Source organism: Syngnathus acus, chromosome 2 (assembly GCF_901709675.1).
Source record: "Syngnathus acus chromosome 2, fSynAcu1.2, whole genome shotgun sequence".
Taxonomy (NCBI): domain Eukaryota; kingdom Metazoa; phylum Chordata; class Actinopteri; order Syngnathiformes; family Syngnathidae; genus Syngnathus; species Syngnathus acus.
In genome coordinates this window covers 7,841,757-7,868,781 of record NC_051088.1, presented here as the reverse complement: position 1 = coordinate 7,868,781, position 27,025 = coordinate 7,841,757, and the positions used below count along the sequence as shown (strand labels likewise).

The following is a 27,025-nucleotide window of genomic DNA, read 5'->3' as shown; positions in this document are numbered from 1 at the left end:
AATCCAAGTCAAGCAGGGCGAGAACAACAGATTAGTCTCTCTCTCTCTCTCTCTCTCTCTCTCTCTCTCTCTCTCTCTCTCTCTCTCTCTCTCTCTCTCTCTCTCTCTCTCTCTCTCTCTCTCTCTCTCTGTCAGCCTGGTGCTGGAAAACAGGAGGTGGAGGCTGCACTGCGCTGCTGTCGGATCGGTTCGTTGCGGTTTGGAGCGGGACTTTTGCGCTTTTCCTCTAGTGCGTCTTTTCCCGGTGCGCTCTCGGACAACATGGTGTCATCATCATCACCATCAAAATCATGACAATTGCTCCCATTTTCATCTGCATCAGGCAAGCACTTTTACTTTGTTGTTCCTGGTATCATCGGATGACAAGGAGCGCTCCTTTAAATAACATTTGAAAAACTCTGGGGTCGATTTCCACTGAGGACAAACTGATTTTGTTCGGTTCTTTTGAACACACGTGAAGATGGATCCCTCAGATTTCCTGCTGAGCACTTTGGCTCTGCTCCTTGTCGGAAGAAATCTTTTCACAAGGTGAGTTCATCATTGATTTGACTTTTCCAAGGTATTGTTATATTTGAACTGATTGGTGGAGGATCTTGCTGTTTGCTTGTAAAGAGTTCATTAAATAGGTGAGAAAAGTTGGACACAGCCCAACAGAAAACTACTGCATATGGGATTATTTTGATGTGCGTTCATTAAATCAACACATGATTTTTCTTCTCTCCCTCACTGTTAGAGTTCGTAGGAATTCATCCTTCCGGCTGCAGGTCTACATTAATAATACTATTATTATATACTACTGATACTATTACGCGGAAGTGAATGTGAACAGCAGCAAAAACAGTCAGCAACGTTGAATGAGGCAAAATAATTACTGATGAATAGGCTAGGGACAGTAACAATTATGCATGAAAAATGTTACTTGTGTTATACATTGTACTGTATGGATACATAAATCCATATACAATAGTATGAATGGGAAGCAAAAGTAAAAATAGCTTTGTACTAGCCTACATGGAAAGCATTTGAGAATGAAATAAACATTAACATAATTAACTCTGGAAAAACATTAACATAATTAACACTGGATTAACACTGGATTGATGACTACCATGAATTTGAAACAAAAGGAACACAATTTGACAATTTTCCCACGATTGGATGATTTCACTTGTTTTTCCAATTTTAGGGTGAAAATTTTTTGATAATTCCTAAATGTTTGGCGCAAACACAACACTGTTCATCACCAAAAGAAGATCAGTGAAGAATAGTGGTGGCAGTATGTGCAAGTTATAGGGACTCACTTGTCACTTGAGTTCAGGTTATACAGTCAGTTGGTCACATTAATGGTGGAAAGGATTAGTTATGATGTATTTTGCTGGCAGTTGAACAGGAGTGTGTGGACCTTTTATATCCACTGTGCATACATGTATGTCATATTTTATCACAAGTGCTATTTGTGCATTTAATTTAAGTCACATGCACCAAAGCACCAGCAGCTTGCTTTATTTCTGTGCTGATGGACTCAATGACACAATTTGCATAATACATATGCATAGAAGGAGGTGACTTGTTTGTTATGGAGATGAATGCCAAATGAGTTGGGCAGGTGCACCCGTGTGTAGTGGTTACAATGTCACTTAGACTCACTCACACATCCGGGCCTGGCCAATAGGGGTCAAACATTAGGTGATGGAAGAGAATAAGCCTCTCATGTGTAAATATCTCAGTGGAGGTAACACAGTATGCTATCGGTCTATGCTCGCTATATTATTCAATTCAATTGTTCAGTGGTGTCTTGCAATATGAGCTTAATTTGTTCCGTGAAAATGCCCGTAACTCAAAACAATCTCAAATCATCCTTTCCGAATGCATTCAAATGCAAATTATTTTGTTGCCCCCCCCCCCAAAAACAATAAAACAGCAGCATTTTTGGGGTGTAATTTATTACAGGTGCAATTTCCCCAATGATTCAAAAAGCATATTGGGTCTAGTTGACTTTTAAATTGAAGCTGAAAGCTACCTAAGGTTTTGGTTGAATTTGATCAAAACATTATTTTCAGTCCCCTGGCTCTTCACTGTCAGTTAATTTTCTTTCTTTCTCTCTCCAACTAGTCACTGTATTATTTTCTTCTCAGTACATTGCAAAGTGTAGGCTGTGCTTTTTCCACCTCGCTGTGTGTCAGCTCTCTTGCTCTCGGACACTCACGCTTACAGTTGCAGCCTGCCTGCATCACTACAACCACCCACTCATTCGAGAAAATAATGACGTTTTCTTGCGCCTCCATTTCAGCAAAGTTGCTTGTGGCTAAAGTTAGGACTTTGCCGCCATTTTCTATCCCAGATGTTTTTTGCTGTTGAGCTGTTACCTTTCAAATCATCACCCTGAGTCGGTAACTAATAATAGATGGTTTCTTTTGGATATGCAAGGAATAGTGTGGTAGAAAGCAGCATCTGGTGAAATCGTTCAGAGCATCCATGGTAAATCAGTACAGTGCATGATCATGAGTAATTGTGGTGTTGGTTTAAGAATAGCATAGGATGGCTTTTCTTTTACTCATCCTAATAGTCTGTCTCTGGTGAGGACATGGCAGCTTTGACACCTTATAGGGCCAAGCGATGTTTTTGTACACTCATACTGCAGAAATACGAGACAGTAAAGACCATAACATCGGATTAAATATCCATTCAACATTGATACAATCACTGGCAGGTCGTGACCTCACAAAGATCCATGAAAGGCACAGTCAGAGTGAAATACTGTCAGCTATGTAACCGATCATAAAGCTGACTTATTTTATTTGTTTTTAAAAAAGAATATTTTATTTTGTTTATTTTTTTATTTTTATGATTATTTATATATTAATTTTTCAGGAAAGGGCTTTTTGAGTCATGTTTGATGAAGTACATTTTTTGTTGTCTGTGTTTTCTCTGTGTTATGGCAATTCATGATCAATTGAAGTTTCAGTATCAGGGAAGAAATAAATCCCTGACTATAGTCTAGAGCTGAACATTTTGTGGAAACCTTGATATACAAGGAACTAAGCTACGTAAGCATGAGCAAATTCTAAATTTTTACATGTGCTTTTAATGCCTTGATCAGTTTTTTATTGCTTTACACAGTGCAGGACACATTTCTACAAAGATACTTGAGCGCTGGTGTGTGAGCAACTGTAGCAACCAATAAATCTGAAGGTGGGATCAGGCAATTAAATCTTTCACTTTGTGCTATTAGATTCTAAGTGCATTTGGGCCACATAGACCAGTGACCCATCGGATTCAGCAAATGGAGTTGTGAAAAAGAGTAGCTCTCTACGTGTAGCAAATGGCACCTTCTTTGTAAATCACAATGCTGCCTGCCACATACGGTACAAGTGTGCAAACATGTTGCCCAGCATTCGCTTTTCTAATGCTTTTCCAAACCTGTTGAGGTTAATTTGGGCTGGGTGCATTTCTTTTCTACTGAGTGTTGCTCTCATACTATAGTGGTAGGTTGGACACTCACAAGGATCCCTCACACATTGGCTACTTTTAGATCGCATCCAATGTAGCCGTGATGTCAAGATGAAGACTGCTCTGTGTGAAAAAATTTGTCAAAAAATGTTTTGATTTATTTTTTACAATATGTCCTTTGGAGAGGACAACGGGACTTGGTTGTGGCAAATGTGAACTTAGACTTAGACTTAGACTTAGACAGAACTTTATTGTCATTTTGTCAACACTAGGTGTGTACAAAACGAAATTTCGTTGCATACGGCTTTCAGCAATGTAGAGGTATTTCGGCTGGTTAAAAAAAAAGTGACATTCTATATAAAAATATGAGATAAGATAATTATAAAGTACAAAGTGCAGCAGTGATTAAGTATGTGAACAGTGCAGGAGACAAAAACAGTATTTACAAGTGTGCAGAGGAATGCTACGTTTGAATGTTCAGCAGTCTGACGACAGCAGGGAAAAAACTATTGCAGAACCTGGTGGACCTGCAGCGGATGCTGCGAAACCTCTTCCCAGAGGGCAGCAGGGAGAACAGTCCATGGTGGGGGTGTGATGGGTCACTGATAATATTTCGGGCTCGGGACACGCAGCGCTGGGATGACAAGTCCTGAATGGAGGGAAGAGGAGCCCCGATGATCCTCTCTGCTGTCCTCACCACTCTCCTCAGGTTCTTCCAATCGGAGGCGCTGCAACCTCCACACCACACCGAGAGACAGCTTGAAAAGCCTAGGATGACGTCTGTAAGGGCCAACAGAAACTAAGACAGTGGCATGTATGAAATACATGTAATACGGACTAAAAACATCGAAACACATATGTCCTCTACAGAGGACAAAAATGGGTCTCAGGAGGCTATGGAAAATTCAGGTCCAGAATGTAAGATCCTCCCATAGTTTGGATTAAGGCAATTTGTGGGATGATTTAAGGCAGTAGGCGTTTCACAAAATGGAAGAATACAGAAATGGGTCTTTGACCATTCCTCTTTGCACAATCTCTCAAACTCAGGGGTCGCCAACTGTTTTGAGGGACAGCTACTTCCTCAGTACTGATTAACACAAAAGGCTACTAGTTTGGGATATACTTTAGAAAAAAAAGTTTGCTGAAAATACCTTGAATTATGTTAATTGTTAAATGGCGTTATTAATAATATTATCATTCATAATTAATTTAAGTGAAGGTTTATGATTTTGTTTTCCCAACAATTAGAAAACATACATATCAATATGCAGCACATTTCTATTATTTTCAGCCAGTATTCACATTTTCAAGTGATCACTTGCACACCATCCCAAGGAAATTACAATATCTAATTTTAAAAGAGTCCCCTGGACTACTCCTGTTATCCATGAGCAACTCTATGGTGACACCTGCTCTAAATCATCAAGCAACCTGGGTCAGGTCAAATGCCTGTAAAAGATAAATTGGAATGCATTAACATTGTTTGTAATGCACCTATCACCTATTTTATTGAACTCGGAGTAAAAGTTAATGCTGACATTTGCAATGTCATCAGAGCACTTATTTAGTGTACAGTCCTAAATGCAAGGCAGGATTTTTATCGACATGAACATCGTATTTAAGGCTGTTTTTTTAATGCAATTGGATAATTTGTTCATTTGCATACTGCTGAACTTAAAGCCCATTAAATTTAAAGAGTGTCTCCAATTGAGGATCAGGGGCCTGCGTGTGTGTTACTAGACGTGCCACTGTCTAAATCTAATTAGGTCTCAAAGCTTTTGCTGCGCCTCAAATTCATCCAAAGATGTTGGCTGACACACAGACGGGTGAAGATCCGGGCCTTGAGAGAGAGGAAGAGCTGAAGAGAGGAAATTGACTCTCTGAATTGTTTGTCATGGATGGAGGGGTGCAAATGTTTAATGCTCCTCCCCTGGGGAGCAATCAAACGTGTAACCCTGCACGTGTCTTTGAAGAGCACATATTCTATTTTCGACAGCTGTACAGTAAATTGAACAGTTTCTCATGCTATTAAATGAGAAAGTGTCTCCAAATTTATTCATGGGTATACTGTACCTACTACCACCTACTGTACTCTGCAAAACTGCATCACAGTACCTTTCAATTTGACACCACTTTTGCCTTTTTCCACATTGTATTAGGCACAAAGGGAGTGGTGCCAATTTAGTTCGTGAAAATTGTGCTGTTTTGTTTTTTCACATTTTCATCCATTATTTTGTTTATTTGTGAAAAATTCATTTATGGAACAATTCATGTGGAGGTTTGAGAGTGAAGAAATGTCTGCCAAAGACAAACTATGTGGCTTATCTAATATGGGCTGTAATATATCGTTAGCCTAACATCATAATTGCCCCAGTCATTTTCAAATACCAATGATTTTGTTAAAATTAGTATTGTTCATAGTAATCTGCAGTAATTCTTTTTCTTGCTTTTTATTTGATAAATGTTCCAATAGTACCGCATCTAGACAACTATGCTATTGAATTAACGATTTGCAGTACGCGAGATGTGATGACTAACTGAAGCCTGTTTGACCTTGCTGTGTCAACAAAATCTCCTGTGAAGGAAAAGAAATATGCTTCATGTCCACATTTAGAAGTGATCATTTTGTGAACACAATCCAGGAGTCACGCAGTGATTAATACATTTGCACAATGATCCCATTTATTTCAGACATGGCAGTTGTGATTGCCAAGCTAAAAATACCGCTTCTGCTCCCCAAGGGAATGATGGCAGGAATACCATTTAGTTGCTGGTCATGTGAATGAATAATTTCAAATATTTGCTCTTCATAAGAGTTGAAAGTCACACTTCCGTGTAGGTGCAATGCTGTGAAGGTGACTTTCATCAAATGTTATGCACTTTTTGCAAAGGTCACTGTGATGTTTTGTCTTCAATCAAGGCCTCGTGTATTTCTCATTCAATGTCGCCCATGGACGCTCTGTCCATTATGAATGTCAGCCTCGTGTATGCTTCCATTTATTTTCTGCAAGCTGTCCCGTATCAAAGTCAGTCTGTGGTATGAGGTCTTTGTATTGAGTGAAAACTCATTATGGAATAGGCGCCTCTCATGGCAGGATGGAGGAGACTTGACGTTCTGTCAAGTGCAACAAGATGCAGAGTGTGCTATTTATTTGCAGGAGACATGTCGACCCTCATCTCAGGCTTACCGTTTTAAAATGCAAAACTGCCACCTAGTGGTTTTAGAGCTGTACTGCTGGAAGATGCCATACCCATACCCAAGATGAATGGATGGATAATATAATAAGAAAGAGTGACAAATTTAAGAAAAATATGAAAGTAAAAGGAAAAATGTGTAGACCATTTTATGAATTTGAATTCATGCGTGCCCTGTAAATTGTAAATTCAGAAGTATTCTTTAAAATGTAACCAGGGTGAACCCCCCACTAAAAAATAACAAACAAAACATAATTTTTACTTTATCTTTTTTTTTTATCTTGGATTAAATTTGTAGCTATGTTTGAGTCCTATTTTACAGCTGACTGACTATGATGACTGCTGTGTTTACTTTTTGTCTCCTTCAGGGCCATGCTGAGTGACATTGGGGACTACGTAGGTACAGACATTGAAATATCCTGGTTACCTAATCTGGATGAGCTCATGAAGGGCTATGCCAGAAACTTTCGCCCTGGGATAGGAGGTGAGTATGAGATCTACTGCTTGTGGCATTGGTTCACATTTCATCCCCTGACATTTGCAGCCATCCTTAGCATAACTTGACTTTAGATACACTAACGTTTTTTTTTTTTTTATCATTATTTAGTGAGATTCTTTGCGTATGTATCGAGTGTATACAATAATAAGAAAAGAAAGACGGACACAGTGTTGATGAGGATGGAAAAATGCACTTTGCTAAGAATGGCTGCAAGATGTGACCCATCCAATGACCACACGGATAGATTTCTCAATCTCACAGCTTAACTCAGTTGTGCAAAGGTGCACAATGACCATCATCATGCAGCACCCTGTCCTAAATGCAGACTGATGGATGGAACATTGCCATTTTATGTAATATAATAATATGAAGCAGTGCTCTGACCATTCAGGAATCAAATCTGTTGTGCTGCCATTCCCCTCATTCAAGTCGCTTACTTGATATACATAACCTCACAAAGATGGATTTACAAGTACAGTATGCTTTGGATCATGATACTTCACACTACCAACGCAAACAGTTGAAACAAGGATACGTTGATAGGCTCGTCTATATGGTCGCATGTCATTAATAATATTTTAGTTTTTCGCATGACTCGCACCGCATGTCGTATTTCTGCATTTGTGACTCTCATTTGGAATTTGCGAGTGACTTAAAGAGTGATGTTATTTATTTAAGGCTTGTTGCATCATCTTTCTAGAATACTGCATGTGTTACAAGACCAGGGTTGACTAACATTTTCATACTGTGGAACCTCTGCAGTTCCCATAGGAACTGTTCCTCTTTCTTCTTCATATTCTCTCGTAACTGGGGATTGAATTCTCCTATTGAGCCAGTGAGAACTGCAGCTGGATAACTCCGTCTTTGTCATTTTTCAGGAGAGCGATTTAAAGTTTTATGGCCGCAGTAAAATCTGAGAAATGTATATCTTGGCAATTTATATAACAAAGATTATTTGTGCTGGATTCTTGTGGCATAGCCAGCTAACTAACTACATGTCACAATAGTGCCAGATAATCGCCAACAAAGGTGCGTCACTCCTTGGGTAGTGAGGGAGGGGTAATTCTTGCAGGATGCCCAAGCGTGTCATTAGGTGCTGTTTTAGCTACACCCCTAAAATCAGGAAAACTCAAACTGTCAAAAGCAGTTTAACACTCTTTCCCCACAAATGTGGACTGTGTAATCTTTTAGCAATTATCTTCCGACATGTACTGTATTTCAAAACATATCTCTGCATTTCCTTTACAAAGTATATATTATAAGCAAGAATCCACAATGAGAATGTAAAGCTTGCCAGTTCATTGGAGCATCACAACACTATAGGGGCCTACTCTACTCTTAAGACCTTGATAAGCACAGTTTAGTAAACACGTCATTATAAATAATCCCAAAGCACTCGTGCAATGCGTGGCCAATGGAGTTTGACTTGCCATAAACAGTTCCCGGAAAGAAGGTGCTGAATGGTGGGGAATGGCTATGTATGATTCCATAATGTTCAGCATAAATGGCCTCTATGTTATGTATAACTGAGCTCCCCCGCTTATTCGTGCCTTCGAGCCTAGCGGGCGCGCTCTATGCTAATCATTTGGCAAACTGCGGAGTGCGAACCCAGCCACGTGTGTGTGAGTGTGTAATCATACTGTTTATGTGAGTGTGCATGAACGCCAGCTGAAGCTTGCCCTGTGTGAGCCCATGAAAGCTCAGTGGTGTTTATGACAGCCCGTGGTGTGATGTGCCACTTAGCATGGTTCAACTGGATGATGCCTAATCTCTGTGCACCGTAGGAGTGATGGAGATGTGGGAGGAAAATAGATGTGCCATGTAGTAGTATGTGTGTGTTTGTGTTTGCTCTTCTCTTCTCACGTCTCCCCCCGCAGGTCCACCCGTGAACGTGGCCATGGCAATCGAAGTGGCCAGTATCGATCACATCTCTGAAGCCAACATGGTAGAGTAGAGCATTTCCTTCATACGCACAGCAAATATCAACCCCTTGGAAAAGCTTTGCTATTTTCGTAAGCCCGATTTATCCCTGTGAGGGCTTGGAAGCTCTTAGCTTGCACACGTTTGACACATTGCCACATTGAGTTGTTTCATCACTTATTCCATCGTATGGAAAAAAATGACATCTGTTTGAAGAACCACCTTCATACCAGGCTTTGATTTTGTTGTAAACACGTTAACATGTGCAAAATCCACTGAGAACAATGATTTAATTCTGTGTAAAGACTTGACAAGAGCTGGGCATGGTTTGGTTGAAAAAAATCAACGCAATTCACAGTGGCACTTTATTCGTCTTTACGGTAGAGGTGAGAATGACAAAGGATAGGTTTCCCCCTAATACCAAGTGGTTCATTGTACTCCAATAACTCAATAATATGTTTCATTTGCCTGCATTTCAACATGTGTCCTTAAAAATTTAGTGAATTGCACTGAAAAAATCTTGCTCGTGGTGTATTTCTCGACAGGACTACACCATGACCGTGTTCCTGCGGCAGAGCTGGCACGATGACCGCCTGTCCTACAACCACACCAACAAAACTCTGGGACTGGACAGCCGATTCGTCGACAAGCTTTGGCTGCCCGACACCTTCATTGTCAATGCCAAATCGGCTTGGTTCCACGACGTTACCGTGGAGAACAAACTGATACGCCTGCAGCCCAATGGTGTCATTCTATACAGCAGCCGGTACGAGCGCAATGTTGCCCATGAAAGCAGCTCAAGTGTTGATAAAGGAGGCATTCTTTTGTACAGCCTTCAAATGTTTACACTTGAGAAAACATGAGTGCGCTGATGTCTCCTACTTACTGTGCCTCATTATTCATGCCACAAGAGCCGAATAAACACAGTTTCTATGGTAACCTCTTAAGTTTTTACTTGTACGTCTCGAAGCGCCAGCAACCTCTGCAGCAGAATTGCACAACCTCACTACTGTCATGAAAGATGCATATCATTTCTCAATGTTTTAACTAAAACCTGCAAGGCTCCAGAAGAAGTGGAGAAAATCAAATACTTTTTGACAATGGACTGACCGTTATTTTCTAAATGTATGCTTGTGGTATTCATTCATTTGATACAAAATATTGACTCATTCCTAAAAAACAATACAAGCATGATGAATACACTTCAAGGTTATTGATTAATTGATTTGTTTCCTCCCTGCCCAGAATTACCTCAACAGTGGCTTGTGACATGGACCTGACAAAGTATCCCATGGATGAACAAGAGTGCATGCTTGACCTGGAAAGCTGTAAGCTGCACATTCAATGCTTTATTTTTTCATTTGAGATACTCTTCCTGTACACAGGTTCCAGAACGGCCAAGCACCTAGCATACAATATACTCTATACAATGTATTTTCATGACTTGGCGGTGTCTTGCTTCGCCTAAAAAAGAAAATCGCGATGTGAAATGGAGTTTCTTGCCGCATTGCTAAACCAATGAGATGACGGCGGTTTCATGGCCCTGCATTTTGGAATCTCCTCAGAGGAGGTTCTGAGAAGCAGGTCCATTGTAACCTGAAAAAATGTAATGGAAAAGCAACCACACAGGACGAAGCCATGCAATTTTGGGTTACAGTGGAAAAGCTGTTTTAGACACCTTAATCAGATAAACTATAGTCTGCATTTATTTCATGGCTTACTTTTGAATATTATTATTATTTATCTTATTCTATATCGTTTTTTCACGGGTGGTGCGGGAGAAGCAAGGTATGAATCAATTATGGTTTAGGTTGAAGGGTGTGTGTGGCTTAGTTGTGGTACTCGTTTAAAAATCCATCACAATTTCAGACTGAAGGTTAAAAAACCTTGAATATTGGATTGGTAGACCCCACATTCATGTAATCCATGCTTAACTTTGGTTGAAAGTATTGCACATATCACTTGGCCTGGAAATAGCCTAAACTGTATTTATATATCCTTCTGTTTTAGATGGTTACTCCTCAGAGGACATTGTGTACCACTGGTCGGAAAGCCAAAGGCATATTCACGGCCTGGACAAACTGGAACTCTCACAGTTTACCATCACAGACTATCGGTTTGTCACAGAGTTGCTGAATTTCAAATCTGGTGAGTTTTCCTTTTCGTCAAAGCTCTTGTTTTAAAGTGCATTGTGTAGTGCTGTGCTGTGACGTCCTCCTTTTGAAGCAAGATATTCTTTTGATTGAGTCCCCTTCTGTGGTTATATTCTATGCACAGAAGGAATGCATGAGGGCTTTCTTGGTGCTGAGCCACACGGAAGGATTAGGAGATGATAGGAGCAACAGTGAATAGCATGCATGTTGCCGTCGACAACTCTTGTTAATGTCTAACAATGTAAAGCTTCAACTCCACTAACTCACACAAACGGCAAGGAAGAAAATTCCCCAAGATCATCATGTCTGAAGAACAGCTGAATTTCAATTCACAAGACGTGTTCATAATTGATAATTACACACTTTAAAAAAAAGCAATTAACCACTCACTGGTTGTCCTTTTCTTCTCAGCGGGGAGATTTCCAAGGCTCAGCCTTCGCTTCGAGCTGAGACGTAACCGAGGGGTGTACATCATCCAGTCATACATGCCCTCCATATTGCTGGTTGCCATGTCCTGGGTGTCCTTTTGGATCAGCCAATCAGCAGTCCCTGCTCGCGTGTCCTTAGGTTGGTATTGGACAAGTAAAAAAAATAAATAATAATAATTAATCAATAATTTACTGGTAGGTTTAAGGATTTACACAATGATTTAGTTATCATTAATGTTTTATTCAACAATTCACTTAGAACCCCATTCTGTAGAATGACTGTTTATGACTTGAATCGAACTCTTATATAGAAAGAAAATATGCACACTACTTGGTGGCAATCAGCAGAGGCACTGCTGATTCAGTTGCAACTAGTTTGGTGTCCTAAAACGTGCCATGACATCATCTCTGAAGTGGCGTGCATAACACAGTGGATGACTAGGGTGGCAGGCCAATTTTGATGCTCCTCGAAACATAATTTGTCACCGGGGTTGGGGGCAGATCGAGTTTTACTAACTCTGTCACATCGATCACAGCAGGCTGCCCTTCATCCAGTCTGCCCCAGATGCTGCACTCTTGGCCCCACCCACTAGACACCCTTGCTTTGAAACACTAACCTGAGTTTGGAACCCTACTTTGAAATAAAACCACAGTTTGAAGCCCTAATTTGAAACCTTAACTTTTGGAACCCAACTTTAAATTGTAACCATAGTTTGAAATCCTTCTTTGAAAACCTAACCCAAGTTTGAAACATTTAGCCTAATTTAAAAGTCTACGATGAAACCTTAACCTTAATTTAAAAACCAAACTAAAATGAAGCATTAAAATAAAACTAACAGAAACTAATAAAACCACCCAAAAACTAGCTGAATTTAAAAAAAAACGAGAAGAAATACAAACTAATTATAGTCAAGATGAAATAAAAAGTAATTATAGTGTAAAGCAAAATGTTTCTCAAACTGACCCTACTTTAGATGGCTCACAGCAGATAACCTAAACATGTATTGAAATTCCAGACTTGTCAAAAAGTCTCATATCCAGAACCTCAGTCCCATCTTCGTAAGCATCGATATGACACGTGTGTCCCAACAGGCATCACGACCGTTCTCACCATGACCACCCTGATGGTGAGCGCCCGCTCCTCTCTGCCTCGCGCGTCAGCCATCAAGGCCCTGGACGTTTACTTCTGGATCTGCTACGTCTTTGTCTTCGCTGCTCTAATCGAGTACGCCTTCGCTCATTACAATGCCGACTACAGACTCAAAGAGAAAGCCAAGGTGAAGGCCAACAAGCTCGGCTCGGAGGTGAGGAATCCGTTACCGTTCTGGTTTGGCCTCTCGGCCGTTAACTGGTGTGAGCGATGTTGTGAGTAATGAGTAGGCCTTCCCAACACAGACCTGCTCTGGCTTTTGAACCGCAGAGCTGACGAACATCGATAGTACTGACCTTGGGCACAGCTATGGAATTCCATAGCATATGAAGGGAATATATAAAAGATATCTTTACAGGGAGTAATGGACATTTTATCATTCTGTTCCTCTCACTGGGCTAAAACGCCAACCTTCTCCATACACACACTCCAAGGACACCTCATAAGGTTTAAAATGGCATGATCTAATAAGATCACATGCAATTTTAGTCTTTTCGTAGAGTTAAAAAAAGGTAACCAATACATATATAGGTGTCATTTTTTTGTTCATTGTTTTATTTTTTAAATTACTATCAATATAGAGGTATAAACTTTTTGTTGACTGGCATCAGAAACCCACTGTCTAAAAAGGCATTCAATTCGACTTTTAAGTTGAATACATTCACTTTTATTCTGGAGAACGTTTTTCCTCTGTCTCCTTTATAAACTGAATGTTTTCATTTTCACTTTGATATTAAGAAGAGCAAAACAACAACAACAAATAAAAGTTTTGTGCAATTTTGGGGCATTTTTCTTCTTAGAATTCTAGTTGAAATACAAATTTCATGATTCCCGAGGGATTATTAATAGCTATAATTCAGACTATTTTTTTTCTTTAGAGATTGCTTACAAACCTCTCCTTGTGTCCTTGCAGTCCATCGTGAAGAACGGCAAACAGGCCATGGTTCTGTTCTCCCTGTCCGTCACCGGCATGAACCAGGGCGTGGTCATTTCTAACCGCCACAGCCGCACGCAGCGTTCCAGCAACGAGATCCCTGGGGAGGCTGTCTTCGAGGAGTTCGAGTCTAGGAGGAGGTCCAGACAGATGAGAGAGAGTGAGGAAGAGAAGAAAAAGTGTTGTTCCAAGTGCGTTTGCAAGCCAATTGACGCCGACACTATTGACATCTATGCCAGGGCCGTGTTTCCTTTCACCTTTGCCGTGGTCAATGTGATCTACTGGGTAGCGTATACCATGTAAAAGGGAAGAAAATCATGGATGCTGATGGCTTCTGTCCAGGATGGACTGTATATATACGATACTGCTGGATCTGTGCCACATTAATGTTGGCAGTCTTATGCAGCTGAAACACGCTGCGGGGAAAAGGAAAAAAAACTTTAGAGGGAATGACTTGTTTCAGCCAATGAAAATGGCAAATGTGACTGAAGGACAGATGGGACCTTCAAATCTAAACAGACACGGAATGCAAGTATGCAAGGTCACATGGTCCTGGACAGCCTTAATGAGTGCATCACCCTGCAGTAGTGACCCTTCCCCGAACACACACACACACGCACGCACGCATGCACACACACGCGCACACACAGTATATCCTGCAAACTGTTGTTCGCTTAGACCCGTAAGTTCGAGTTTGAAGTAGGCCATGTGTAATCGTAGCACTCCTCGAATAAGGACAACAAGATGAGGCGTTCCCACTATTTTGCATGGCTGATAACTCTCTTATTCTCTTTCATCGCCATAGCTATCAGGCCCTCTTGCACCTTATCCTTGTTGTGGAGAGCCACAGGTTTCCTTCCAAATTAAATTTTTTGTTTTGAAAATGTCTGGAGGGTCTCCCTCCAGTTCTGTCATTTTCCTCACCATTAAAGGACTTCTTTGGCCACTGGTCTCAGTGTGTGTGCCTGTACAAAACTGTCAAAAAAGATTGTGTGACCACTGAAGAACTAAAATTATTATTCATGTGAAACAAAATATGTGACGCTCTTCTCGCACATGCTGCCTCATGTCTGTTCACATTATATGAACGAGTACAAAAAAAACTCTAACCCAAAAATCCAAATTGGGTATTAATGTATTTATGTGAAGTCCAGGAAAGAAAGGCTGTCTTTTCATTTGTTTTACTTAAAAACCAGTAGACCATTCATGCTAAATGACATTTATAAAAAAATGGAAAATAAATCTTCTAAATTAAAATATTTATGTCAAATATTTCATTTTCCTATAAAAACAGTTTTTAAATTTAACAATACACGCCCACTTAAATGGCAAAATCATTTTATGTTAAGCAGGATGTAGTAAGTAATTATTGTGTAATGTAATATTATGTTCAGCAGAGTCTAAGAATTAAATTAACTTGTAATCTAACTCAGTTACTTTTTAAGTAAAATAATCATAAAAAATGAAGTTACTTTTGAACCAAGTCATCAGTAAAGTAACTTAATACATTTTTAAGGTCACTGGCAATACTGTTCACCAACAATTGTTTTTACTGTACTTTTTTGTGTGTGTGGGGTAACGAGGGGATTTGTCTTGAGTAAAAATAAACCGAGGCTAACCTCCATGATGCAAGCTTCTCAAGGATGAGTGTTTAGTGTCCCACACCTGCTCATCGAAAAGCTGAACGTTCTTCGACGCACAAGCTTTCTTCAGACCTCCCGCTTTTTTTGCGAGTATTACTTTGAAGTTCTCTCCTCATGCAAAAGGCTTTGTGCACTGTCAAGTGGGATTTGCATTTATGATGAGAATAATTGCCCCTCTGAAAGAGGATACTTTCAGAGGGAAAAATGGACCTCTCTATTGTGTATTGCGTGACTCTTGCCCTTCAGAGTTTTAAGTCTACTATGTTGCAGTGTCTAATAATTTTCGTAACATTTGTGAGCAGACCGACATTTACAATGTTACTACCAGCAGTCACACCACGTATCCACAGCAGTGAGCCTTTTCATTTAGCATACGTGACCATGTGCTAAATATTAAGCTATGTTTTTGACACATGATGTGGTTTGCTTTGGATCATGTAGATCATTTGCTCCTCTCTTATCTATGTTCCTCTTCTGACCACAATACAAGTTGATCTTGATATTGGTTTCTGTCCAACGAATGTTATGACAGACAATTTTTTTAAGCTGTTAAATGCAACCAATACGTTATACTTAGTGTTTGACATTTATAAAGACATCTCTTGGATTTATTTATTTCTTAATTTTTTACAATGACTTATACTGCCTCCAAAGTATTCTGGGCAAATGTTGAAATCATGCGATAATTACAAAATCAACCTCCTCTTTTAGGGTCTCCCCAATGGTTCTCCTCTCCTCCATTTGGGTCATGGAGCTGTTGCAAGAGCACACTAAAAAGAATTTTTCAGAGAGGATCCACAATTTCAAAGGGATACATGTGTCATTGGTAGGCGTGCTACCTCAAAACTACTTTCTTGAACCTCCACCCTCACTCAGCCACATTTGGCCTAGCAACAGAATTAACGAGCAGGCAGATTAATTGCCGGAAATGTGTTATTAAATAGAAGAATAAATGCACATTGGGGTCTGGGGAAAAATGATCTCCATTCTTCTAGGATGGTTTTATTACTTTCTTTCATGCGGTATTCTGGAGTTTATTTTCTCAATAGCTCTGTTGGAATTTATGTGGCAGCTTTGGATATTTAAGAAGTGTCAAAAGTGTATCATTATAATAATATAATATACCGTATTGGCCTGAAAATAAGACGACCCTGATTATAAGACGACCCCCTCTTTTTGAAGACTCAAGTTTGAAAAAAGACTTTTTGAACACCAAATTTAATTTTTATACAGAAAATAATTACAGTGCATCTGAAACAAATGATTATAACAATATATTCGAGAGAAAAAGCATGTTATTTGGCGGTCTATCACATCTTAATATCTGAACATTTAAATATGCAAACTAAAGTGCAATCACATTTATAAATGAATGGCTTCTGGTTTTTGAAATGTAAATAAACCTATCTACTGTGATAAAACTACAAAATTGCAATAACTGCATTAACCATCAAAGTGAAGTCTAACTGTAACTGTATTCTTGAAACAAATCTGAATAAGGAAAATAAAATAATCCAAACTGCTACCGCTATTTTTATTTTTATTCTTCGTGACAGGGGTTCGCTTTGGCCTGGGGAGTTAAGTTCAGCATTCGCTTTAAAGATATCTGGCGCCATCTAGCGTTGTGAATGGGTATAATGTCTAGACCCCGAATGTAAGACGACCCCCACTTTTTCAGTCTTATTTCAATGCAAAAAACACCGTCTTATATTCGGGCCAATATGGTAATATGATATAATATATAGTATAATATAGTATAAGCTGAGCAACCACAAACATAGTTTCTTCACAAATTATATTAAGACCTAACTCTTTACACTATCCCATTACCTTCATGCTATATTGGACAGATGATAATAAAAACAAGATGTATCAAGTGTAGACCTCCAAGGTTTATTATCCATCGGTTTATTTAGCCCAGTTATCACTTTAGGATCTGTTGAGTGGCACGCAATAAGATTGGTGTTGAACGCTCAAGAAAAATGCTGGAGAGCGCAGGTTGTTATTTCCATCGCCATGAGATGGCAGTGTTGCCAAGACAACTAAACATATCAGAAGCGAGAAGTTAGAATCAAGGGAGCAAAGCTGTTTGAACCTGAACTGCCTCTTGCTACAAAGCATAAGAAAGTGTCGGTGATGTGACAACTGCAGCTGAAAGATTTAAGCACCTTCAGGCAACGAATTGTAATCAACAGCCTGAAGACGCCCGAGTAACAAGTGCTATGAGAATGAAGTCTGCTTCATTTTTAAAGATTCTCATTTCCCCTGAGCCCGATCAGCCCATTTGAGTGCTCCATGCATTTTTATGATGTCTGAAAAGGCCCACTTGCGATTATGTGGGAGAGGTATTCAAGTTCGCTGTGATTTGCTCTCTTTTTATTTTTTGAGGGTTGGAATGAAATGTGCTTTGGAAGAATTCCTCTGCAGCTCATAAAAGAAAGCAGGAGGCGATGGCTAAGAGCCTACAAGGACAGATACTAAGTGTTTGAGCCACTCTTGCATGGGGATAAATGGTTGCAGCACAACCTTCCGCCTCCTCTTAGCAGACAATGCCTCTCCTTTCAAATGAGGGTCTGGATGTAGCCCTCCTACGTTTATGGATGGCACTCACACCTGTCTTCTCTCCCTCCGCGGGGTGTGTATGAAGAACGGCAGCAGCCGTGAGTCGTCAGTTGTCACACGGCCCCTCGGCTGCTGCCCCGCATCATTCTGTATCAAATTGCTGCACTTCACCCCAACACGCAAAATGATGGAGGAAGCGATTCTCTCAATGAGGTAGGAGGAAATAAAGAAGCAGACATGAGTGAATGTTCCCCCTCAAAACAAAATTGAGTGAGCACCGTTTTCTAACGGCTTCCTCAAGAACACTAAAAATGGGCTTCCAAATGTAGTGGCGGCAAATTCACCAACTTGAATAGAAAATATTCCCGTTAGTCTATTCCATAAAAACAACGGCTAGACCTTTAATTAGCATGCAGAGATTTTTTTCATGCATTCTTACTGTGAAAATTCACATTCAACAATCTGAACCACAACAATATATCAGTGAAAATATTTTCTCGGACTAAATTTTCAGATAAATCCGAGTTACTTTAAGTTTCTTGCTGTATTTACTCAAATTGCCGCTTTGGATCTAATTGAACTTATAAACCCTGCACCATACAGTAAAAAGATGCCGTCAGGTTGCTGTGCTTGACTTGGACTCTACTCCAAACAGGAAGGACGGAGCAGACAATCAGACCCCATACGTGAGATCTGTGACGATGATGTGCTAACCATTAGTCCACCGGGCTGTGCCATATGCTTTATACTTGTCTGTATATGTAGTTTGCCTTTTTCAGGCTTCAGCTCCAAACAACCTAATTGTGGTTGAAAATTGGACCGACCCAGGAAGTGGTTTTGCCTAACACAATTTATTCTTTTGTAAAACCCAACAAATGTTTTTATTTTTTTGTATAATAACCCAAAGTTAGGTCAAACTGTGCGCCTTCAAGCTGTAGTAATCAAGCCGGGGAGCTTCTTGTTTTTCTGCCACTCATAATGCTCTTGCGATCTTTTTTTTGTGTCTTTTTAAGTGGCAACTTGTGCCAGTGCGTTTTGAGGTAAAAATGTTGAACTGACGCGCAAAGTCTTGATCCAAGTGACACTCCCGGTGGGGAAAAGGGGCACCATAGGGAGCCATGATGAAGGGAAAAGTCATCCCGACACCTGGGTTTAAGACAAACATGAAATCTTTTGTGACAACGTGATGAAAGAAACACAATGGCATGATGAAAGAACGACTTGGTAGCAAAGAGAAGCCTTTTCCTCTTCAGATTAACTGCATGCTTTAACAAGATTGTGTGGGCATGTGGGAGGATGGGGATGTCAGCTGATGCACAGGCTGCCCTACATAGATAGAGTGAGAGGAGGATCGCATGGAAACCGAAACCCTGCGACTCCAGTGCGCATGGTTTAAAAAAAAAAAAAAAAAAGTTACAAAAATTGACGTTCACAAGCTCATCTGTCTGTTCACATGAAGAGAGTGATGGTGCCTTCAAGTGCTTCCTCTGTGTTTCTCCATGCGCTTTTCTGATTACGTACATGAATAAAGCCCTCCAGTTTATTTTCCCATATGATACAGAAATATATATTTTTTAAGATACATTAAAGACAGCCCTGGGAGCATCTCGGCTGAATAGGCAATATTCTGATGTGAAGAATTCAAATGGTTGACATTTACTGTAGTGTACTAGGTTTGATTCTCAGCCGTTTTTTTTTTTTTTTACTGTTTGCCCCTCATCCTGTCTCCAACAAAATGCATGTCAATTCATTGAAGACTGTACATTGTCCATTGGTGTGAACGTGAGCATTAAATGCTTGCTTGTCTTTATGTGCCCTATGATTGGCTCACACGCTACTGAGGATAAGCGCTATAGAAAACGGATGCATCGATGATTAGTGAATCTCGTGTTTTTGTTGGAAAAGACAAACATCAACAAAAAACAACCAACAAGCATTGGTTGGCTTCAACAAATTACTAAAGTGATTTATAAGTACTGGCAACCAATTCAGGGTGTACTAATTGTCTTCTAATCGCTGCTTCTTTGGATGGATGGCTGCACACAATTTAAGCAGCCAATCGTTTGTTAAAATAATACAATGTGGAGTGAAATACAGAACAATTGCCAATACATACGTCATGTTTCTTCTGTCATTTATCATCTGATCCACCAAAGAGCTGCTTAGTGACGTGTGGCACATTTTCAGTGCTTGCAAGTTACTTGAAAATTGTAGTGAGGTAAGCCACAAGCTATATTCTATCTTACATTTACCTTAACTACACTGAAGCTAAAACCTGGAGAAAATGTGAAAAGTAGTTAGACTAGATAAAAACACCTTGAGATGGGTGGAGTGCCTCCAAAAGTACATATTAAAATGTACATTGTGAATGAACACTGAATTCTAGACTGATTTTTCTTTTTTTTTTTTTAATTCATTGGCCCCCGTCAGCTATTATTTTTTATTATTTAGATTTATTCAAGGTCAATATACAAAAATAACACGTGAAAATAATCTACGGCCTATTTTTTCCGTCATAGATTAATAGAATTTTGCGATGAAATTATTTGTGTCGTTTGGGGACATGACAGTGGATAAGTCACTAATCCGATGTCAGGCTTGCATTGATAGGGTATATCTAAGGAAGTTATATATCATGCATGTTTTTTCCCCTCTCCATACTTAATCAGAATGGAGTCACTATATATAGAGAGCAGAAAATCTGAATTGTGTCACTCACTTGAAGTTAGTATCATAACTCCATGTCTGTAGACAATTCTAAATTAGATCCTGCCATGAACATATTTGGAAAGCACCTTCCTTCTCTCATGGCAGCTGTTGCGAGAGAACTGACACTTTCTCTGTTAATAGGGATATACAATGAAAAGGCACACAACAGCAGCAGTTGAGGCAGTCAATCCCAGGCCACAGAGGATTTTTTGTTGAAATATTAATTGGTTGCCTCCTTTGCCATCCCCTAGTTTTCTCTGAGCTGGGAGAGCTGCCATGTCATTCATTTCCAATTTACAACAGGGCCTGTGGTCATGAAGCCCAGGCCATGTCGGAAGACCAGTCCTAAAGAGGAAACACAGTCAGCCGTCTGACGCGATCGCTTAATAAGGACAGTGAAGAGACTGCTCTGAATAAACACATATGTGAAATTAGCTCAAGTATTGTTTGAACCATATGCCTGCTGATGGCTTTGCAGTGAGATGCCCATGTCCCAATTCTGTCCTGTTCAAAAAGTGTTGGCAGCTCACAATTTTTTTAACCAGCAGAAGCCCACAGCCTTGTTGAGCCAAATGGGCAAGCAATGTTATTGAATAAGTGTTCCAAAAAACTGAATAACACATGGTCAGATAGGGGTTTTCACCAAATGAAGTTTTTGTAGTTTCCAGTACTTACTATTGGAACCTCATTCCGTTGAGCCTTCAATGGAAACACCATTTCTCCATTATGGTCACATGTCACAGTTTTAGAAAATAATTTACCAAATTGCAATACAACAGAGTGAGAGAGGCATTTGGCATATTTGGAATGAATGAATATCACAACCAAAGTATGAAGCACAGTTAACGCTTTTTCTTCTTTCACACAATTCCAAACCTTCACACTACAATATAAGTCAGAGTAGTTTACTATCAATATTTAAACACAATCCATTGTACTCAGCAGAGATGCTGATAGTTATCCTTTCTTTGGTCCTCAGAGCTAGCAAGTCAACTGTGTAGCTCAAACTGCTACTCTGCAAGTGCCAAATAAATCATCTTCCGTGTCGAAACAAGCCAGTCAGCAATAAATAATCAATTAATGACTTATAGTGTAAGGATGCAAAAGCCTTGGGTTGTTTCTTGTTCTAATCAGTATGTCCATTGTGTATTTTTAAAATGACTCAGATCCACCTCAGTGTGCTTCTTCTTCAATTTCAGTGTCTCTGGAAGATTGTTCTATACTAGTCCCAGGGATTTAGTCTCTTTCTGACTGACTTCTGGCTCAGCATAACAATGCCAGTCTGACAGGACTTTCTGCTTCACAGCTTTTGGCTCATAAGAGAAACAACAAGAGCAAACACATCTGGAAACACCTGTTGGAGACCATTCTGTTGCAGGATAACAGCTTTGTAGAGCGATTTGTAGAGATTTGTCACTCTGCTTATCCCCTGGCTGGCCTTTCTTGACTTAATAGACATGATTGTGTTACAATATTGATTACTTTGCATAATTGGACTCATCATTAAGCAGTTACTTTACTTTGATTACAATATACATCCATTTTCATCAGTGCTTGTATTCGTTAGGGTCAAAGGTAAACTACAAGCCTAATCCATCTGAGATACTGTAGACTCTTGAATGGTGATAATATCAGTGCATTAGCTCTACCCCTCTTACCTATTAGGATCACAGGTAAGCTGGAGTCTCTAGTTCACTTAACATGTAAGATGTTGGAATGAGAGTGGAAGAACACGCACATGCAAAATCCAAATGGGAAGGCTGGAGCGTAGAACTGTGAGTAAGATAATGTAACTACTACCATTCCCTGGTGTTTTTAGACTATTCTGGATTAGTCATTGGTCAGGCAAACAACAGTAAAATAAAATGAAAGAGAAGAGCATGCATGTTTTTTAGGATGCTTGAACAGATTAATGCTATTTCCTTTCATTTCGACAAGGAACTATAATTTGATCTATGAGTTTTTTGGGTTACATGTGCGGTGTGAATGAATAAATCTCGTATCTCAAGTCAAGGTTGTACAATGAAACGAAAAGACTAATATATGATGTAATGGCTTAAGGAGTGAACCCCTTCTGTAATGGCAGAAGTGTGACCGAGCGGGCTGATATAATCAATGAACACAACACAGATGGAAAGTGAGGGGCCTGTTCCTGCTAATGGCCGAGCCAATGAGCTGTACTAGCGACATGCTGCAATATACGTAAGATAAGACATGAAAAGCTGTTCTTTCACCTCGAGCCATTATCGTTCCCTCTTTGACCGGCTTCAGTACCCTTCCTGCATTTGGAATTCAATACTGGCGTAGTCTAAATCACAGGTGTCAAACTCAAGGCCCAGGGGCCACATATGGCCTGCCACATCATATTATGTGGCCCACGAAGACAAATTGTGCATCAAATTCGTGTGTCATTACTAGAATTGCAAATTGTCTTCACTTTTAATAATATACACTACCGTTCAAAAGTTTGGGGTCACATAATTGTTTGGGTGACCCCAAACTTTTGAACGGTAGTGTATATATTTATTTAGATAATTATTTATAGATTATATATATAATCTTCTGTGTAAAAAATCTTATAATATATATGTATACTTATATTCATAGATTATATATAATCTTATACAAATATAAGATATCCATCCATCCATTTTCTGAACCGCTTAGTCCCCACGGGGGTCGCGGGCGTGCTGGAGCCTATCCCAGCCGTCATCGGGCAGTAGGCGGGGGACACCCTGAACCGGTTGCCAGCCAATCGCAGGGCACACAGAGACAAACAACCATTTGCTCTCGCACTCATACCTAGGGACAATTTGGAGTCTTCAATCGGCCTACCAAGCATGTTTTTGGGATGTGGGAGGAAACCGGAGTGCCCGGAGAAAACCCACGCGGGCCCGGGGAGAACATGCAAACTCCACACAGGGAGGGCCGGAGGTGGAATCGAACCCGCACCCTCCTTACTGTGAGGCGGACGTGCTAGCCAGTTTATAATATTTAATTCATAATATTTTATTATAACAATAACGGTAGTGCCGTTCAAAAGTTTGGGGTCACAAAATTGTTTGGGTGACCCCAAACTTTTGAACGGTAGTGTATATATATATATATTTTAAATATTTAACCAGTTTCTACTCGTCTGATTTGAAAACGAGTTATTTGTCAGTTTGTTTTGTAGCTTTTACTGTATTTAATATGAGGTGCTCATACATTTATTTGGGTTGACAGTCATAATGGCCCTCCGAAAGAAGCTATGACTACAATGCGGCCCGTGAAAAAAATGAGTTTGACACCCCTGGTCTAAATTGAGGAGCATATGCTGTGAAGCATGTGCACAAACTACTGTTGTGCAATAGCCACAACACCAGCGGGATGCACGCGAATGCTTCGTATCGGTGAAAAGTTTCTGGCAGATCCGTAGTCTACCAATGCTAGCGAAAACATATCTGTCTCACAAAGCAATCTAATTGGAGGACGCGACGGACATGATCACTTTACAGAAGTCGTGAGAATTTGTCTTGCCAATTTGATAATGGAACCCTCAATGTAACATGAAACAATAAATTGGATTTTTTTAAAAATTAAGTCAAGAGCATGTGGATCAGTGTGAGAAGAAAATTATGAGTTTCTTAACAAAACACATCTGTAGTTTGCCATTGTCTTAAAAGCCTATTTATGTAACATTCAGCTATATGTTGAAAAGAAATGTCTTAAAAGCTCTTTATCATAATGACATGCATCTACATATCATCGGCACAATGGTGAGCTAAGTTCTTATAAAATGGGAGTTGTTTTGGTGGCTCTTTTGCAAACCTGGAAGTAAGATGGGCACCTGTCCTTTCTTACCTGCTGGTTGTGAAGGTTTTACCCTAATCCACCCCCTTTTTTTGTTCTCCTTCGTTCATCTGCTTTAATTCAGAAGGTTCAAAGTGTCAAAAGCTAACACAGCTCTTTTGAAGCAGCAGAATCCAACAAAATGTGCAGCCACACTTAAATTGACTCGCTATGTTTTCTCGTAATATTTCCTGAGAGAATATTTGGCCCATAATGCGTTGGATGAGCTTCCTCACGGCAACATCTGTTCCACAAGTATTCACAGCCAGATTGGCGTATTAAAGAGCAGTTTGGGGTATAATCATCTTGTAAAGGGAAAGTTATTAGGTTGTACCTGTGTGTTTGACTGTGAAACCAACCTGGGATTGAAATAATCTTTATTTACACTTGGTATTATCTCAATGTTATTTTTCTGTTATTTTTCAACTATTTTCAACTATTTTATCTTAATCAAATGATCATTACCAATCAATTAGATATATAATATATATTTCAGAAGCTTGGCGATGAAGTGCCGCCTCTACGCAAAAAACAATGAGAGCAACTGCACTATGAGAAAGGTTATTCAGCACAGTTGAAGTTGATCTGCCATCCTGAGCAGAGCTCAGAAATACAAGAAAAGGCATCATTAGTTCTGTTTGGGTTAATGTGCCTGCTGAAGATGAACACAATGGATAAAAACAGATATCACTGTCTTCTACCATTACAGTTATACACTTCAATGCATTTTTGTACATTGACAGCTTGACAGCTATTTGGATTATTGATTGCTTGGCTGACGATGACAGAAGTGATTGTGATGGCGATGATGATGTAAAGTTTGGTGTCTTTTTCTTGTTTTGGTTTCAATAATTACATTATGTAGGACATGGGAAGCCAGAAGGGCTTTTTTCTCTCTCTTTGGAACACTTCAGAGAGTGAATAGAGCCGATCTATTTCAGGAAGTGGGTTAGTAGCTAGGCGAACAGACTCCATTCAGGGAATAAACATATTTTACAAATTGGGATATTTGTTATTGTACCATATAGCCCTTGGTGTCACCAAGGTTCATAAGAATTAGACAACCTAAGCATTACAATAAGTTCAGGGGTCACTGTTTATATACGTGTATATGACTATATACATATGTATACAGAAAGAAAGGTCAAAGCTCAGATTCAATCCCAGTACCCATATCGGTGAGGCATATTTACACGTCACATGTTCAACTATGCTGCACCATTTTGTAAAAACAAAACAGAACAAAGCAATAACGTAACAGGTCAATTAAGTCATGACAACTTCAAATACGGAACTTGGAAGAAGTATCGTCCCTTTTGTGTAAATTAAAAAGCAATCACTAGATTGTATTTACTTGATAATTTTAGCAAACTCAGCAAACTATCAATTGACTGAATCCATAGTCCAAGGATCCTTAGACTATGGATTCAGTCAATTGTATCGATACACTCCATTATAAAGTAGCCCAGTTTCCTCAACAATTTCACAGCACAGACTAAATGCTTAACACTCAATGATCATGGCCAAATGTAAATAAATAATCATAGACGAAAACAAAGGAAAACAATCTTAGTAGAGCCCACGCCATCAGAAGATCGCTCAGAATCGTCCACAGATATCTAAGAATTGAGCTTATTCTGACTTTGATTGAAATGGAAGGAAAATGCTCAGAGCTGGCCTTGCTTCATGGGTGTGCCGTGCTTTACCTGAATGTGAGCAATTTTTTTCATGCCATACTCAAAACCTGATTTTCATTCCTATTGTGCGCTACCACTATGGATGCCCTTTGCTCATCCAGAGCTGTAGACAAGCATCAAAGCTCACCGGAAACAAAATGACGACTAATGGACTGGAGAGCCCTTGTGATCTATGCTTGTATTCCTTTAACGTGACAACGCATGGAGGGAGTGCACAAAGTTGCTATGATGATTCTGCGCTGAAATCATGACATTCAAATCCAAATTGACAGACACACTTTGATGCAGGTGTGTGCTGGAAATCAATGCTTTGAAGGCAGACTCCCTGCAGATATTCGTCAGCAGTAATATGCAAAAATGCAGAGTAGTGGGCTTCACCTTCTATCTCTCACAGTTTCAGGTCTCTACACAGACAACCACTGTCACATCTGGCCTGCATGGCGCTTATGTACTGCATATGCAGACATGAAACTATGTTCCAACAAATTATTGGCATTGGATAACAAGCAAAGAGGCTTAGCCTGCACTAGTCTGTCATTGGCTTTCTATACACTGATAACATAGTATACCTATATGCAGCTTGAGCTTACAATGTGAATCTTTACATGACATGTTATGCTGTCGTATGTGCCTCACAGCTAAAAGATTACTTAATCCAGACAGAATCCTTTTTTGATGATCCCTTGTTTCTCAACAAATAATTGTATTCGCCTACCTAACGCTTTGGGGATTGAAAGAAAAAGATGGGGAGACGCATCAATATAATTGAGGCTATAAAAGGATGGTGCAAACTCACCAACACTGCCGGCAGTCAGACTTTCAATCAGTACCTCGCACGAGGATAGAGATAGAGA

At 39.7% G+C, this 27,025-nt stretch overlaps 1 protein-coding gene across 1 annotated transcript; it reads left to right on the top strand.

Annotated features, from left to right (window-relative positions):
* The first annotated feature begins 134 nt into the window (after positions 1 to 134).
* Positions 135 to 14,675, top strand: gabrd (gamma-aminobutyric acid type A receptor subunit delta). The gene is made up of 9 exons (XM_037243638.1): positions 135 to 528; positions 7,014 to 7,129; positions 9,022 to 9,089; positions 9,610 to 9,830; positions 10,310 to 10,392; positions 11,075 to 11,212; positions 11,629 to 11,784; positions 12,738 to 12,949; positions 13,709 to 14,675. The coding sequence occupies exons 1-9, from the start codon at positions 461 to 463 to the stop codon at positions 14,030 to 14,032; spliced, it is 1,386 nt and encodes a 461-aa protein (XP_037099533.1). The 5' UTR covers positions 135 to 460; the 3' UTR covers positions 14,033 to 14,675.
* The last annotated feature ends 12,350 nt before the right edge of the window (positions 14,676 to 27,025 follow it).

Bases quoted from the DNA above. Each gene is read 5' to 3' on its own strand.
- gabrd (XM_037243638.1), top strand. From the start codon at position 461: ATGGATCCCTCAGATTTCCTGCTGAGCACTTTGGCTCTGCTCCTTGTC. The intron at 7,130-9,021 runs GTGAGTATGAGA...CTCCCCCCGCAG, and splicing joins CTTTCGCCCTGGGATAGGAG to GTCCACCCGTGAACGTGGCC. The intron at 10,393-11,074 runs GTAAGCTGCACA...CTTCTGTTTTAG, and splicing joins CATGCTTGACCTGGAAAGCT to ATGGTTACTCCTCAGAGGAC.